The sequence below is a fragment of the Garra rufa genome, chromosome 1 (genome assembly GCF_049309525.1).
Source record: "Garra rufa chromosome 1, GarRuf1.0, whole genome shotgun sequence".
NCBI lineage: Eukaryota > Metazoa > Chordata > Actinopteri > Cypriniformes > Cyprinidae > Garra > Garra rufa.
In genome coordinates, this window is record NC_133361.1 from 74,090,674 (window position 1) to 74,109,200 (window position 18,527).

The window sequence follows — 18,527 nt, forward strand, 5'->3', positions numbered from 1 at the left end:
TCCTAGCAGGCGGGTTTTCCTCTCTGTTAATCAGGGTTAGGAGCCTGTCTGCGCCTGACTTCCGGGTCGAGTGTCTCCTCCCCTTCAGGCTTTATGATTTGAGCACGGCTCCTAGTGGGATGAGTATGCTCCCCTTCCGAGGAAGGGTAATTCCTGAGCACCACCTTCTCCTAGTAGGCATCCATGTGGACTGGGTCTAGTATGCTCCCCTTTACACTAAAGGGTCCCTTCAGAGCATTGCCCTTTTTAAGGACGGATGTTCCTCCCTGCAAGTCGGGGTTAGGGGTCTGTCCGCTGTCTGCGTCCACTATCATGATGGTCAGTCAGTAGCTCCATGATTTCATCGGTCGACTAACAGTTTGTGGACTGTCTGTCCTGATTGGGGTGTAGCATTGCTCCCCTCTCTAATCAGGGAGGGTTCCTCCCCTATTTTAATTCTTGTCATCCTATGACAAATATGGAGCTTTAATATAAGTGTCCCACGCTAAACCCTGGGCACTTTCTGAAGTCCACAATAGTGGTAAGTGCGCACGGGATCTTTGTGCACTTCCTAAAATCCACATAAGTGGTAAGTTCCCACCAAGTTTTTGGTTTCTTTCTAAAATCCTATACGGTATGGGTTACGCGGTACTCGTTCCCATTTTTTGAGTTGGTTTAAAACCCCGGTCTCCCTGGGCCCAACTTCACTCGATATCACCTCAGATATCTCCTGACCATCTGTTATCCAGGGTGCGTTATCTGAGGATAACCCCTGCTAGAACGGTCTCTGTCTTGGGACAGGCCTGTTAGTCGCTATTTCTGAGTCAGTTCACTGAGGGAACTAGACTCGGTAGTACTGGCAGTTCCTGTTCTAATTAAGTCTAAGTATTAACTTAGCCGTTCCTCCAAAGGAATCTCCGATTCCAACCTGAGCTGTGCTCTGGGTCCTTTGACCCATTCAGGTAAGTGAGTAACAGTTCAGGCTTTGGCCGGGGAGGTTACGTTCTGACAGCTGTCACCTCGTCCTATAGGGATAATTCTTCACAGAATTTACACTTAGTGCTCGCTACTATGCACTCCCCTCAGCATGGAGACGTTGGTATACCGTTCCCCAATAGCGACCCCTAGGGGACGCGGTGAGAGTTCCCTCGGAAGGGAACGTCTCTAGGTTACGTATGTAACCCTAGTTCCCTGAGAAGGGAACGAGACACCGCGTCCCCTAGGCTTCTTCCCATGCTTCGGACGAGAAGCTTCAGACAGTGAAGCGGCTGTATGTTTACTTCGGCGACTCTTTATACTGTGTCGCCCGGTAGTGACGTACCAGCAGCGACGTGCGCGCCGCAGTGACGTCATACGCTGTCGCCGGCCATTTCATGGAGTTTTTCTATGCATTCTTCAGACACGAGTCACGCTGCAGCGTTCCCCAATAGCGACCCCTAGGGGACGCGGTGTCTCGTTCCCTTCTCAGGGAACTAGGGTTACATACGTAACCTAGAGACGTTTTTCACTAAGCACGCATAAACGTTGTTTTCTCAAAAACACATTCATGTTGCTTACATTTTGTTGTAGCCCAATTTGTGCTGATTACAATGTAATCAGATTTAGGCCATTCATATGTTTTTAAGCTACTGAAAAAAGCATAAATGTCAGGGCATGTCACAACTTCTTCAGGGCCCCAAAACACCCTCAGACCCCAGAGGGTTTTAATCATAAAATGGCCCTGACATGTCACTAGACATTAAGAAATCATGTTCATTTCAAATACTTCTATCACTGACAATAGTGGTCCGGCCAGGATGTTGTCATTTAAAAGTGCAAGTTGCAGCCTTCAACTGATTTTATTGTTGTCATTTTGTGTTTTGGTCTGAGGCTCCACCCTCCAGCTATCCACCAATCACGAAGTCAGTAGAGTTTGGTGAGACTGGTTGCCAGCTCTGCTCTAGTTAGTTACAGCTGCTGCTAAGAACGAGTCGGATAAAACATGTAAAAGTTACGAAACCTAAAAGACCTCATTTTGAATCCGAAGAACATTGTGACAAAGTCTGAAATAAAACAAGGATTTGTATAGGAGATGCCTTTGACAGATGGAGACGGCTGAAAACAGAGAGGAATTTGAAGACAGATGCCAACGTTGCTAATTTTCTCCTGGACAAGTAAGATTCATCTATGTTTGGGTAAATTACTTGTACTTAATGTAAATAGACATTTCAAATGTTCATGACAGTCGAACAAAGGTATATACGTTATATAGCGCGTTGCGCATATGGAGGAGGTGGGGGGTCATCGAATTGAAAAGGTAAGGAATTGTTTGGAAAATAGAAACAGCGAGTCGTCATTGCTAACATTATCAATGCATTATCAGAGCCCGTTTCTCTGTCATTATGCTGAAACGCCGAGGAAAACAACATTAGCACGTCCATTATGGCAATGTGAAACATAATTGAGACGTATTGAGTAGCCTAACGTTACCTCTGTAAAAATGAATGAAAGAAGGAATTGACCCTCGACTTTTGGATGCTATATTCTACCATGTTGTTGTGCCTGCCATCCACTTTCACAGCACTGTAAATGTGAAAAGGTTGAGAAAACGTCAAATTTAAGAAAACTTATTATTAATATTATGCAATTATGTACATATTAATACAAATATATACATCTCACAACAGTAATAGAAGAAATAGAATAGGGTATACAGAGAAAAACGATGTTTCCTTTATCGTTGGTTTTTCCTTTTCCCATTGTTATGTCATTATGAGTTAATCACCCACACCTCTCTGAGCTCATTAGCCACCCTTTAAGAGTTGTCTCTGTTCCATGCTTTGTTTTGATGTGTGTAGAAAAACATTAATATAGAATGTAAAATTATCAATTTCAGTGTATTTAATGAACATTTATTTAAATGACAAATATTTGGGTTACATCCATCCGAGCTGAAGGCCTTCACTGACTTTGTGGCAGGACGGAAGCAAGCTCTGGAACCATCAGTAATCCCAACCAAAAAAAATAAGTGATATAGGCTAATGGCAGTTGGTGCAAACAAACGTGTGCCACAGGCAAAGGTCGACAAGCTCATGATTAACTTCGTTTGTGAGGGTCTTCATCCATTTTCTTTGGTCGAACAATCTGCTTTTACAGAGCTTTTACTTGCAAATGAAATCCTCAATGCAAAGTCATTTCCACAACAACTCTCCGGAACAGAATTGATGGAGCCGCCAATCAGTTGAAGAAGACTTTGGTGTGACAGCTCATTGGACAGATGAAAAACCTTGATTGGAAGGGTCTCACACCTTTGATGTCCTGGCAGAGGCTCTTGATAACATTCATTGTCAGTATTGAATAAGAGGAAAAGTGGTAAGAACCACAATTGACAGTGTCTCAAACTTTATCATAGCATTTCGTGTGTTTGGTGAGCAAAGCCAGACTGAGGAAACAGAGTCCGAATCAGATCAGGACTCTTATGAAGACCCGAAAGCTGTCTACGTGGATAACCTGTTGAGCCTGTTTCTTTGTATGAGAAATACTGTTACATGCATGTCCTAGCCCAGTGGCTTTACACACATCCACTTGAACTTTTCTTGTTCCATACCTCTTGTTTCAATTGAGCCATCGTAAATATGGCCATGTGACTATACACACTGTCACTTTAGCTGTTGCTTCTTCCATGCTACTTAAGCATTGTTCTTGCTTCTTGTTTTCTAGTCATGATAAATAAATATAATGTGCAACCAAACACTAAAGTCATTTTAAGCTTTTGAGGTTTTTGGTAAACATCTGAATAGTATACTATTGGATAGTTACTTTAGAACGATGTAGTAACACTCGAGTGATTACTAGTGTTTTACCACGATCTTCACTTTAGAATACTCATCCAAATAATTAGCAATTCATTTAGAAGGATATAGTAACACTTGAGTGATAACTATTGGGTTACCACAATTCTTATAGTAGTTATTAATGAAAAGGTAATCCGAAATTGTAAAATCTTAACAACCATTCACACACAAAAAGAAAAATTGGCCACACAAGTAATGTCCAGACAACTGTATTCATTCCTTTATTCAGTAGTAAAAGATGGGCATTTAAATGTAAAACAGCATTTTCCATTTTAGTGAAGATATTCCCATTGCATTGACCATAATAGACATCTTCAGAAAGTCACTGCTCTCTGACCTGATCCACGTACAGAGAATGTGTCTCTGTCTTCAGTGACATGCTCCAACACTCAAATGTATGAGGAACCTTAATATCTGCCTTAATATCATCTAGAGACGGTTTCCTTGAGGAAATATAAAGCTGAGTATTATGAAACAATAAAAGTTAACTCCATGTTTAACTCCTGTACTGAACCTTAAACACTTTTTTCATTTATTGTTACAGATATAATGGTCAGATAAATACGATTTTAATCAAGATTTTAAGCTTCAAGTACTGCCAACTTAATTGCTCCAAAATATATTGTGCAGATCCATTCAGTAGGACAACATTTGTTTGTTACATGCATAATACATTTATTTTGATGAGAAATCAGGAAATATGCGAACACAGCTGAATCTATTAAGCTTTGAAATATTAATCTTCTGACAATGTCCTGAGACAAAAACACCCACACAACAGAGGAAGAGGTTTCTAATGACAGAAACCAAACCAGTTGTGGCTGCATGTGCATTAGCCATTCATTATGATAAGTGCATTTTGTTTTTCATTTGCTCATTATCTGACAGAATCACTCTCCATTTCTGGAGTGAATTCAGACTATAAAAGCACGTCCGTCAGCTCACCATCATCTACTCGTGAACATCTTCAAGCCAGCGTCTGATCCGGTAAGATCATCTGTTGTGTTATATCGTCTTGTACATTTTTAATGAAGCTCTGGGGGGTTTCTTTCAGGTCCTTGTCAGAGCCAAGGACCTGAGGTGATCAGCTCATAAATGTCATCTGTCTTGCAATTGTCTTGTGTGAGTTCATATTGTTGACTATATTTTTTATTTCAGCCTCTGGTATCACAGAGTTTCCTTTAATTAAAAGTGACTGCAATTTTAGTTTTACTATCAGCACTGAAAGGAATAACTACACAGAATTATGTTTCCCAAAGAAATAGCTCACAAAGCAGCAAAAGAATGAGTGAAGTCAGAGCATTTGTGTTTCTCGTAGTATTTGCAGGTTCCTTAACTGACCAAGGAAGTGAAAAACAGTTTGAAAAAACAACTAGAAAGCATTTTTTGTGTACACTGGTAGTTTTTCACCACCATCTTTCAGCTTTAATACCAGTTTAACAGTCATTACAGATCATTTATATAACTTTGACCGAGTGAATCTTTGAGTGTTTAATTAAATTTGGAGCTAAACTCTGGTCTAATCTGAGTTAGACCTGCACTCATCTGCTTCAGTGGATTCCTGCAAGAAAATTCTGTTTATTTAGTTTGTCATTAATGTTGTTGTGTTCTACTCACTCCTCTGGTCTTATTTCAGCCTGTTTCAACTTATTTCAACTGTTGCTCAATAAACACCAACTTCCCCAATCATCTCGGTCCTTACATGACAGTAAGAGCTCACTATTTCAATTAGAAATGTTAAACTGACCAACTAAATGGACTAAAAGTTTATTCACGTTTGTTTGTATCTAAACTGTTTTCCATCAGACCAACAACATGGAAGTGGAAAATGTGATGCTTAAAGTTCTCCTTTGACTTGACCAGTTCTGTTATCAACGTAAGTTGTTCAGTATTTATTGCTTGCTTACTGAAATATTTTATTTAAGCAATATATCACTAGCAGTAGTGCTGAATATTCAGAAGAACATTCTCTAACCCTAATCAAACACACCTGAACATGCTGATCAATGTCTCCAAGATCATTAGAGTCACAGGTAGGTGAGTTTGATCAGGGTTGCAGCTAAACTCTGCAGCGCATTGGCCCTCCGGGGCAAGATTTGAGGAACAATGGTTTAATGTGTGTGGTTTTTAAATTATAATGCATTTTAAGTGTTTTACAGCAATAGATCACTTAAAAACGAAAATCATTTACTCACCCTGTCAAACTGGTTCACATCAGTCAATGCAAATACCACACAGCAAAAAAATCCAGTGTAAAATTAACTCTACTGGGAGTACATGTGAGACCACACTCAAGAGTGTAAAGTGTTAAAATCAGAGTGTTAAATTAAGAGTTAAAGTTAATGAGGTAATTAAATGATTAATTAAGTGATGATTGATCATTATTGAAGACACATTTTCTATGTCACCGTTATAATGGTCAGCATTTGCTTTAGTTGGGCTTGTAGAGAATTTTGGTTAGCTCAAAGAATTTAAGATGATCAATATATGTGTGTATATGCATGAGACTGTTTCTCTCATCACATATACACTGCAAACTCCACCAGGTCTTACGACCAATGAATAGGATGAAATGAGTTATTTAAAACATACATTTCAGTCAGGGAAAGTAGTTTAACTCACAGGAAATCGTGTATAATAATCGTCATTAAATATACGCGATTTCCAGTTTCTGATCAGTAACAGTAATGATGATATCGACTTGTTTCTTTGTCCAGCAAATTACTCAGCGATACTCATTACTCTGACGTTGGCCCGTCGTCACGGCAACGCATTTTACTAACCAGAACGGAGTCAAAACAATTGAACAGAATAGGGCTTAAGGTAGCAATATGAGATCGAAACAGTTTAAGTGACTTTTGTAATGTAAGCATTCAGCACAGAGAATCATTATATGTGAATATATGGTTGTTTATTAAACTATTCTACTTACAAACGATCGCACATAGACAAACGTACATAAAACACAAATAGACAGAGAACGCGTGAGAGAGAGAGAGAGTAAGAGAGAGAGAGAGAGAGAGAGAGTAGGAGAGAGAGACAGAAAGTGAGTTTGCAAGGGACAGGAATGAAAACAGTTCTGAACAACCTGAAATCGTTTCTTTTATAAAACGCCTAAAACGCAGCTATCTACGTTTGTAGAAAGGACGGATACTTGCAAGCTTGTTGTTGTTGTGCATTGGTTCCGTTTGTGTTCAGTTCAGAAAGTCCTTTCCAGTTCCTTGAGAGTATTGCAGGCCTCATCTAAACGAGCTTATAGCGCGTTTAGCACTTGCCAGCGTGGTCGCGGCTAATCTTGCTTACATTGTTTATTCTCTATTCACACACATTTCAACTGTTTACATTGTTTATTCTCTATTCACACACATTTCAACTGTTTACTCACTGTTACTTGCTTTAATGGCGAATTTGTGTCTACCTTTGAGTGCAGGTGAAGACACGTTCGAGCTGCACGCGGTGCGGGTCGAGCTGGAAGCCGTGGAGAAGCAGATCCAGGGGTTGCTCAAACGGCAGTTTGAGTTGCAGGAGAGGAAGACTGCACTCGAATCTGTCCGGGTAAGTATTCAGCACGATACTAACACCCTCATCACCTCTACTCCGTGTGCTTCTCTGCACAGGTCAGGCGCACCCAGGACGCGATCATCCCGGCTGTCGTTCACTCCGGCGCCGGGACACCACGGACCCTGGGTGCAGCAGCAGCCGAAGACGCGAGCCAGGCCCCGGGCGAGGACCTCTCCCCCTCCGCCGCCTCCGGTCTTCGAGATCTCCACCCGGAACCGCTTCGCTCCCCTCCGCGAGACGGAACACGACGCTGTGATCGTCGGAGACTCCATCGTCCGGTACGTTCGTGCTAACTTAGCTAACGGTAAAGTGCACACTCGCTGTTTCTCTGGTGCTCGCGTTCTCGATGTTTCTTCACAGATACCTGCCATCCTGAAGGACGATGTGAGCGTCGGCGCGATCGTCCTGCACGCGGGCGTGAACGACGTCAAGCTGCGGCAGACGGAGGTCCTGAAGAGGGATTTCGGGAGCCTGATCGAGACGGTACGCAGCACAGCGCCCGCGACGAAGATCATCGTGTCAGGACCGCTTCCCACGTATCGACGTGGACACGAAAGGTTCAGTAGACTTTTTGCTCTAAATGAATGGTTGTTGTCATGGTGTAAAGAACAGAAACTGCTCTTTGTTAATAATTGGAATCTTTTCTGGGAGCGCCCTAGGCTTTACCGCGCTGATGGCCTGCACCCCAGCAGAGTCGGAGCAGAACTGCTGTCGGACAACATCTCCAGGACGCTGCGCTCCATTTGACTAGTAAGCAATTCTTCAAATAGTTGCGATGATGGCTTTTGTTATGCACATTTAAACGATAGTACTGGTGCTGTCCAATCTATAAAGACTGTGTCTGTTCCTCGAATAGTGAGGTCAAAACAAAAATTTAATGAAGGATCTAGAAAAAATCTAATCGTGATTAAACCAGAAAAATGCACAATAAATGAACAAAAACAATTTTTAAAGCTTGGGCTCCTAAATATTAGATCACTCGCACCCAAAGCACTTATTGTAAATGAAATAATCACAGATAATAGCTTTGATGTACTCTGCTTGACTGAAACTTGGCTAAAACCAAATGATTTTATTGGTCTGAATGAGTCTACTCCACCAAACTACTGTTATAAGCATGAGCCTCGTCAGATCGGTCGTGGCGGTGGTGTTGCAACAATTTATAGTGATATTTTCAATGTTACTCAGAAAACAGGGTACAGGTTTAATTCATTTGAAGTACTCCTACTTAATGTTACTCTGTCAGATATGCAAAATAAATCTCTCCTATCACTTGCTCTGGCTACTGTGTATAGACCTCCAGGGACGTATACAGATTTCCTAAAAGAATTTGCAGATTTCCTTTCTGACCTATTGGTTAATTTTGATAAAGCATTAATTGTTGGAGATTTTAACATTCATGTTGATAATACAAATGATGCGTTAGGACTTGCGTTTACTGACCTGTTAAACTCTTTTGGAGTCAAACAAAACGTCACTGGGCCCACTCATCGTTTTAATCATACACTAGATCTAATTATATCGCACAGACTTGATCTTACTGATATAGATATCGTACCTCAAAGCGATGATGTTACCGACCATTTCCTCGTATCGTGCATGCTGCGTATCACTGATGTTAACTATATAGCTCCGCGCTATCGTCTGGGCAGAACTATTGTTCCTGCTACCAAAGATAGATTCGCAAATAACCTGCCTGATTTATCTCAACTGCTCTGTGCACCCATAAATAAACATGAACTAGACAAAATGACTAGTAACATAGGCACTATCTTCTCTAATACATTAGAAGCTGTTGCCCCAATCAAGCTAAAAAAGGTTAGAGAAAAACGTACTGCGCCATGGTACAACAGTAATACCCATTCTCTAAAAAAAGAAACTCGTACTCTTGAGCGTAAATGGAGAAAAACTAATTTAGAAGTTTTTAAAATTGCATGGAAAAACAGTATGTCCAGCTATAGACGGGCTTTAAAAGCTGCTAGAGCCGAGTACATCCACCAACTCATAGAAAAAAACCAAAACAATCCAAGGTTTTTATTTAGCACAGTGGCTAGATTAACAAATAACCAAACACCTCCTGACCTGAATATTCCTGCACAGTTTAATAGTAATGTCTTTATGAATTTCTTTACTGATAAAATAGACAACATTAGAAATACAATAACAAATATAGTTACTACTGCAACTGATACTTCAACATTAGTCATTACACCGGAAGAAAAACTGCAGTGCTTTACAACTATAGAACAGAAAGAATTAAATAAACTTATCACCACATCTAAACCAACAACATGCCTATTAGATCCTGTACCCACTAAATTACTAAAAGAGTTGTTACCTGTAGCAGAAGTACCACTTCTTAATATTGTTAACTCATCGCTATCTTTAGGTCATGTCCCAAAACCATTCAAACTAGCAGTTATTAAACCTCTTATTAAGAAACCACAGCTAGACCCTAGTGAACTGGCAAATTACAGACCCATTTCTAATCTTCCATTTATGTCTAAAATTCTAGAAAAAGTTGTGTCTGCTCAATTGTGCTCCTTCTTGCAAAATAATAATATCTTTGAAGAATTTCAGTCAGGTTTCAGGCCCCATCATAGCACAGAAACTGCACTTGTAAAAATCACAAACGACTTGCTACTTGCGGCAGATCAAGGCTGCGTCTCATTGCTAGTTTTACTTGATCTTAGTGCTGCGTTCGACACTATAGATCATGAAATACTCATAGATCGATTACAAAACTATACAGGTATTCAAGGGCAGGCATTAAGATGGTTCAGATCATACCTGTCCGATCGCTATCACTTTGTGTATTTAAATGGGGAGTCATCGCAGCTAACACCAGTAAAGTATGGAGTGCCACAAGGATCTGTCCTAGGTCCTCTACTATTTTCAATTTACATGTTACCCCTTGGTAATATTATTAGGAAATATGGGATTAGTTTCCATTGTTATGCTGATGACACTCAACTATATATTTCAACAAGACCAGATGAAACTTCTAACTTAGCAAAGTTAACAGAGTGTGTTAAAAATGTGAAAGACTGGATGACCAATAATTTTCTACTGTTAAATTCAGATAAGACTGAGATATTACTTATTGGACCAAAAAACAGTACACAGAATCTCTTAAACTGCAACTTGCAACTAGACGGATGTACTGTTATTTCCTCTACAGTCAAAAATCTGGGTGTTATATTAGACAGCAACCTGTCTTTTGAAAATCATATTTCCTATGTTACAAAAACAGCATTCTTTCATCTTAGAAACATTGCTAAGCTACGGAACATGTTACCTGTTTCTGATGCAGAAAAGTTAGTCCATGCATTCATGACGTCTAGACTGGACTATTGTAATGCTCTACTAGGTGGTTGTCCGGCTTCTTCAATAAATAAGCTACAGGTAGTCCAAAATGCAGCTGCTAGAGTCCTTACCAGGTCAAGAAAATATGATCATATTACCCCAATTTTACAGTCTCTACACTGGCTACCTATTAGGTTCCGTATCACTTACAAAATATTACTTCTTACCTATAAGGCCCTTAATGGTTTAGCTCCTGCATACCTAACTAGTCTCCTACTACGCTACAATCCCTCACGCTCCCTAAGGTCGCAAAACTCTGGACTTTTAGTAGTACCTAGGATAGCAAAGTCCACTAAAGGTGGGAGAGCCTTTTCTCATTTGGCTCCCAAACTCTGGAATAGCCTTCCTGATAACGTTCGGGGTTCAGACACACTTTCTATGTTTAAATCTAGATTAAAGACTCATCTCTTTAGCCAAGCATTCACATAATGTATCTCATAACGTTGAAATTTCAGTTACATCTGATCAAATGCACATTAATATTCCTCAGCTTGGGCTAAACACATCATTTTTGTTTGGTCGGAAGTTGGAACAGCAGCTACGCTAATTATTTCTCTGTTTCTCTGTCTTTGCCACGGGATTTCCATCCCGTGGTAACTAGGATTTACACAAGATTCAGCCCGGATTCAGATGAAGAGATGATGCCAACCCCTCAGAGGACCGCAGATGATGCCAGCCTTGAAACAACATACAGCACTACATAATTTTCCTACAAGTTTGATTACAGCACATAACCATTGCAATTAGTGTTCATCATCTGTTTAATTACACAGTTTCTGATTTAATATTTATATCATATGTACATCGACTCAACATACAGTATTCACCACTAATAAGCTACTAAATATATTGTAGTAGCCTAAAACTTTTGTGCAGCTGCTCTGCAACAATCTGTATTGTAAAAAGCGCTATACAAATAAACTTGAATTGAATTGAATTGAATTATATTATTTATGCTTGTGTCTTGATTTACCTTGTTCAGCATGCTTACATACTTAATGAACTTGTTTGACTACTTTAGTAATTTCCATGAGTACAAATCTCAATGTTTAAGCACATAATGATATTCTAGAGGATTGAGTGTTTCTAATCTTATAGCAACAGTTTGGACATGACCCTCTTCTATTTGAACATGACAATGCCTCTGTGTATAAGGTTCAAAAAGAAAGGATTGATTCAGTCAGTGTGGAAGAACTTGACTGTTCTGCAGAAAGTAAAGTCCTAATCTCTTCTGAACACCTCTGGTGTGACTTTAAATGCAGACCTTGAGCCAAAAAGTTGCTTTATAAAATGCTTTATAAATAAAATTTTCTAGCAGTCAGCATGTCACTCATACTACACAAATTGAGCCAGTCTTTTTTTTTTATTTATTTATTTTATTTATATTATGTCATGAAACATTGCAGAATGAATCACAAACTACTAAACAATAGAACCTGAATGAATCCTAGCCGACACATATTAAAGATTAAATAATGAAGTTATGATTTTTATTTATCTCACACAATCACCTTTTAACACGGAAAGCATCGCTGTTCAATCAACAATGACGCACACATATAAATATCTTACATACTGTACATGTTCAAAGCATATAGGCACAAACTTGTAAAACCACTTCTAAGTTCAGCAGCGTTTCCTGAGAAGAACCTTTCCTTTTAACTGACGAATCAGTGTCTCTGTCAGTCAATCACAGAACGCTGCTCATTCTTATATTGTTTGATTCTCAAACAGTTTCTTTTATCATGAACTTGTCACTCTTTGAGAGAAACTTTCAGTCAACAGCTTCATGCGTCTGCAGACAGTTTTGATGAAATATTGTGTCTTTATCAAGTGTGCCGCACGAGTCCCGAGAAAAAGAAAAGTGAAGCCAAATGTTTTCGGTCGCCCCCTGTATATATTTTACAAAAATGTTTTTCCATCGTGTGATTCATTTTTAAATGCAGATCTGTGAAATATGAGAATGAAACAGCTGTTTTCTGTAAATTTCAGGGCCCGTATCCCTAAAGATTCTGAGAATCCTCTCAGAGAGCTCCTAACTTAACCTAAAAATTCCTTGCACAAACTTGTAAAACCACTTCTAAGTTTATCAGTGTTTCCTGAGAACAACCTTTCTTTTTAACTGATGAATCAGATTTCAGAGTTCAGATGACTCATTCTGGTTCTGCTAGAAGTGAAAGAGATTTCAGATCTGTTGTTCAACACGACAGTTCAGACGAAGCAGAAAGATCTACACATTTAATTTGAGGTGAGTGTTGGTTTTTCATTCATTGTTTGAGTGTCATCTTATGATGCGTCATTGATCAGTTTCTGCTTCTTTAATGCTGTGCTGAAGCTATTTTGATGGTTTTATTGAAGGCTGTTCATGTAGTGATCAAACAGATGATCAAGTGTGTCTCTGTCAGTCAATCACAGAACGCTGCTCATTCTTATATTGTTTGATTCTCAAACAGTTTCTTTTATCGTGAACTTTTCACTCTTCGAGAAAGAAACTTTCAATCAACAGCTTCATGTGTTTGCAGACAGTTTTGATGAAATACTGTGTCTTTATCAAGTGTGCTGCAAGAGTCCCGAGAAAAAGAAAAGTGAAGCCAAACGTTTTCGGTCACCCCCTGGTGGCCAGCTGCAGTATAAGTCATAAACCCAGCCCTCTCCATGTAATCTAATCTTGGACATGAGCCAAACTAAATAATCCATTTTTTTTTTCTTTTTTTTTTCTTTTTTTTACCTTTATTTAACCAGGTAAACTGTTTGAGAACCACTTCTCATTTACAAACATGACCTGGCCAAGAGGCTACAGGAATCAATAGGGACATACTGTACAACTATACATAGTCAAACACATGACACACATAGAACAAGCAATTGAATTAAAAAAGGTAAACAACAAAGAAAAAAGAAAAAGAATAAAGTGCTTAAATATGTTTCATAATTGTCAGCAGGAACAAGAGTCAACTATGTCATTTTGGAGGTTTTGCTTAAAGGAGGCGATTGGGATCAAAGATGTAAGTTTCAGGGTATTTTGTAGTATGTTCCAGTCGTGTACTGCTGCAAAGCGGAAGGCATTACGTCCAAAGATAGTAGAAGTAGGGGGGGTACTAAATTTAATCAAATTACTTGATCTTGTGTGATAGGCGTTATGAGCAGCATGAAAAAGGGATGACAAAAAGAGAGGTGTCTTGCCCAGGATTTTCTTGTACATGAAGAGAAACCAGTGATGGAGCCGCCGGGTATGAAGGGAGGGCCAGCCCACCAGTTTATACAGGCAGTACTGTCATCTTAACGAGAGTGCATTTGGTAGCATAAGTAAAAGAAGCTTTATTGCGGAAAAGAAAGGCTAGTCTAGCTTTAACTTTTGTTTGAAGGTTATTGATGTTCATGCAGGTGATTGTAAGTGGAGTCACGGTGACTGGTTTTCGGCTAAAAAGGATACATTTTGTCTTACTGGTGTTAATACGGAGGTGGAGATTGTTAAAGAACTGCTCTATAGAGGTGAAGCTGAGTTTAAGACTGGAAGCCGCAGAAATGGGAGAGGAACCAACTGAGTACAAAATGGTATCATCTGCATAAAGATGAATCCTGGAGGTGCCAGCAGCTCTGGCTATATCATTGATGTAGATAGAAAAAAGGGTTGGGCCCAGGATGGAGCCTTGAGGCACACCTTTAGAGATATTAAGTGGGTCTGACATAATGTTTTCAACCTTCAATTGCTGGGCACGGTTGGTGAGATAATTGGCAAACCAAGCACAGCTAGAGGAGGACAGACCAATACTGGAAAGCTTATGTAAGAGGATCCTATGATCGACAGAGTCAAAGGCCTTGGCGAGGTCTATAAAGGTGGCAATACAGACCTGTTTGTTGTCTAATGCTGTAATTACCTCATCAAGGACCTTTGTGGTGGCTGCTATGCACCCATGTCCTGTCCGAAAAACAGATTGCATGTCAAATAATATATGATTTTTATCCAGGAAATCATTTAACTGTTTTTGGACAAGCTTCTCCAGAACTTTGGCAAGGCATGGTAGAATAGAAATTACACTTATTTTTTTTTCCCCAAAGATGAGTTTCATCGTGTGATCGTTAATTTTTTGATTCAGATCTGTGAAATATGAGAATGAAACAGCTGCTTTCTGTAAACTCCAGAGTTTCATTTGACTCTTGGTCTCAAAAAAAGAAACGCATAAATAAAAAGATGACGACATACATAAATGTAGAAACACATACATAAATAAATACTAAAATAAATAAGTACATAACAGCAGCCACAACTACCAGATCAACAAAACACTCCCAGAAGGTTCACAACAAGGATAGAATATGCCTGGGATATGTTGTTCTACAACAGTTAAAAAAAAAAAAAAAAAACTACAATTGTATTAAATCTGAACAGTGCTTGAAGTGGGCCAGTATGCATATAGTCTTTAACCTACCGGTTTCCTTCACGCAGGTGCTTTTTTCAGCACTACAAGAGTAGAGGAATGATAATTAATTACTGAGTACTAATGCGAATCAATACATTACAACGAGAACACATCATTTGAAACCGGTCAACTCCTCAGTCCAAATGTTCAAAACATTGCTAATGCAGAGAATAGTGACTTACAGTACATACATGCCGGTAAATTATTAGTTTCAATCAGTTTTAGATTATGCAGTGTTTAGTGAATTAAGAAAATTAAATCAATTAAAATATTGTACTAAAATTAAAATTAAAATATTGTACTACATAGCGTTTGTCATTGCCATGTCTGCAGTAAACATGTAAAAACGTTCTCAAAAATAATCATATTTGTTTTGTTAAAACTATTTATGTGCAATTACCCTATATATATAATAATAACAATTTATAAAATAACTTGTCATACAAAAATGGCACACAGGTTACACACATACCATCGTCTTGAGTAAATTGTACCAATGTGAATTGTGACTGGTTGCACAAGTGCTGTAATAATTTAATGCTGGGAATTTTGCTGTAATAAGAGGTGGATATACTGTGAAATTACATAAAATCTGAAAGCATATCAACAGAAAATCTGAAACATCAGGAAAATATATATTTTTTTAAATATTATTGCAGCCATATAGCCTATGAATAAATAAAAATCCATATTTTAAATAAAGAAAATGTCAGGCCTGGAGAGCTAGTGTCCTGCAGACTTCAGTTCAACACCTGTCTGTAATGATCAAGAAACACAAACACCTTGGCTCAGGGATGCCTCACACCTGCACACACCTGCCTCCAGCTTTCTAGTGATGTTGAAGACATCGATTGGCTTTTTCAGGTGTGTTTGATTAGGGTTGGAGCTAAACTCTGCCAACAGCTCTCCAGGAGCAGGGTTGATGACCCCTGTTATAGACACATAAATACATACACACATATTTCCATAATGTGAATGTGATGAAGATCTGATGTTGCAGAACTTCTGAAAGATCTTTTTTATTATATTTGGATGAGTACAGGTCTGTTCTGGCCTCTCTGAGCTTTGCTTTATAATATCGCTGGTCCTCGGTCATTGTACACTTGTTCAGTCGTTCCAACTCTTTGATCTGCTTTTCTTTCTCTTGCTCAGACGCTGTCAGTGTCTCTATTCTCCCCTGCTGTTTCCTCTTCTCTTCAGCAAATCTGGCCTCCAGTTCTCTCTGTAAGTCTCGTAATTTGTTCTCATACAGCTTCTTCAGTTCCTCTGGTTTAGTTTTCAGCATGTTCTCCACATCCTGGTAAGAGTCGCTGGTGTAATATTCAGCTCCATTAGCAGCGACTACAGCGTCTACTTTCAGCAGGAACTCCACAACCTGACTGCGATCCTCCATGTCTTTATTATTGAATATCCTCCTTCACAGCGACTCAGGATTTCTTTCAGAGCCTCGTTGTCTTTAGTGAATTCTTCAATAGGTTTGTCCAGTTGATTCCCATGAGTGAAGAGGACGACTGTGTGTTTATCTGCTTCTTCTCCAAATATGGCTCTGATCTTCTCCACCGAGAGTCTCTCTTCTTCAGTGAACGTGTCCAGTTTAATGACCAGGATGATGGTGAGAGGTTCAGCTGCCGTCATGTTTATACACTTACTGGTCTTCAGTTTCAGAAGATCCTCCTCTGAAATGTCAGTGTGGGTACCAGCACATGTTGATATACCTGGAAATGAGAAAGCTGATTAAATGACAAAAGAAGCACTTGAATTGAACTCTCACAATCTTTAGCTGTTTTGCGCTATTTTCATGTTCGGGGTCTAAAAACTACATTGTGCTGATGTCAGAGTGTGTGACGTGGAAATGGACTCTAGACAGAGCCAGTGTTGGGGTTTACTTTGCCCATTTATTCATTAAAAGCTCTCCTGTCCCCATGTTGAGAGAAATTGTGAGTAAGATGTTACTTTAGTTCTGCAGAAACAGATACAGTACTGCTCAAAATGAATAAAAACTGTGAAATTCAATGCAAACCTGCAATAACTAAATGTTAAATAATACAAATATCCATTATGTATGTTAAGCTTGTGAAGGATGGCCACTGTTAGGAAACCTGTTGATCAGTCTACATAACGGTGATGTAAAATATGTATTTTAGGTGTGGAAATGACTGATGTTGAGTTTTGATATTTGGGATATGGTCACTGCGCTACTTTGGGGGATTTTTAACCCCCTCAAACCCAACATCCCCCCGTCTACATCCTGCCCCCACTGTCCTCTTAGTTTGAAAACTAAAATATGGTCACCCTACCTGAACAGATGAACAATCTTCTGTAACAAACTGATTGTTATCCTGTTTTCAGGACAGGAACAGGAAGAGCAGCAGCAGCACAGCTCCACTTCTGATTGGTGATCAACACTCTACTGGTAAGACTATAACACTGCTGACCCCTAGTGGTTAGGGCTAGTACTGGAAAATACAAATACATCCTATCTCCACAGTATGGATCAAATCAGTTGAATTAATTGAGTTGCTGAATGTTAAAAACCAATGACTTATCCGTCTTTGCTGGACTGCCTTGTGGACATAAAGTGACTGTCAGATATGACAAAACTGAAATAATTAGTTTGTTCTATGATCCAGGTAAAGGTATTTTCATTTGTTTTAAAACTGTGAGGAGTTAGTTAGAATAGCTTCAGGATCCACTATTTGTCACACAGTAAAGAAAAAAAAAAACATAAAACATGGTGAAATACATGGCAGCACAGTTTGCCTTTAATGGAAATAATGTTTAAAGATCATATTTTTAAAAAGCTGTCAATGACTGGCAGAAGCAGCTGCCAAATAAAGCCTAAATAAAGTGCTTTTGCTTTTGCATAGAAACTAGCAGCTTTTCATTGAATGAATCAACAGCATCAGCTAACCTTCAACATATTTTACACCAAACAATACTTTTGGGTTTAACTTTTTTAGTTTTCCACGGGGAAAAAAAAGCCATTTTATAAGAGAAGTCAGTGACTTTTTTGCAAGAGGTGTGATTCAGCTTCCAGCACTTCCCAAACGGTGATTGAGTGTCGCACATCTCTGAAATTCAGTGACGTCAAGGCTGTAGTGTGATTGGTTAATAAGGAGTTAGCTGGTATGCTTTCTCCAATAGTAATCAATTCAGACCCTCTCATCTCCCCTTAGTAAGACAATCTCTAACAAAGCCTTCTTTCTTGGAGTATACGTTTGGGCGGCGTTATGCAAATATTCCCACAAAGGGTTAGTTGGTTACAGCCTCATTCACTATTCCCTCACTGATTCTTGAGAAGTACACAAAAGATTTAGTTTGATCTCAGAACAGTACGTCTGCTGTGCAACTGCCATTGTAACAAGAT

General features: G+C 39.2%; 2 protein-coding genes and 1 pseudogene across 2 annotated transcripts in view; 1 reads left to right on the top strand and 2 right to left on the bottom strand.

Annotated features, from left to right (window-relative positions):
- The window catches only part of LOC141319911 (NACHT, LRR and PYD domains-containing protein 12-like), an 812,443-nt gene that overhangs the window by 284,221 nt on the left and 509,695 nt on the right, over positions 1–18,527 (bottom strand). The window lies entirely within an intron of this gene.
- LOC141342582 (uncharacterized) lies at positions 7,212–11,642 on the top strand. The gene is made up of 2 exons (XM_073847071.1): positions 7,212–8,123; positions 11,341–11,642. The coding sequence occupies exon 1, from the start codon at positions 7,212–7,214 to the stop codon at positions 8,118–8,120; it is 909 nt and encodes a 302-aa protein (XP_073703172.1). The 3' UTR covers positions 8,121–8,123; positions 11,341–11,642.
- Positions 13,213–17,393, bottom strand: LOC141342591 (uncharacterized; annotated as a pseudogene).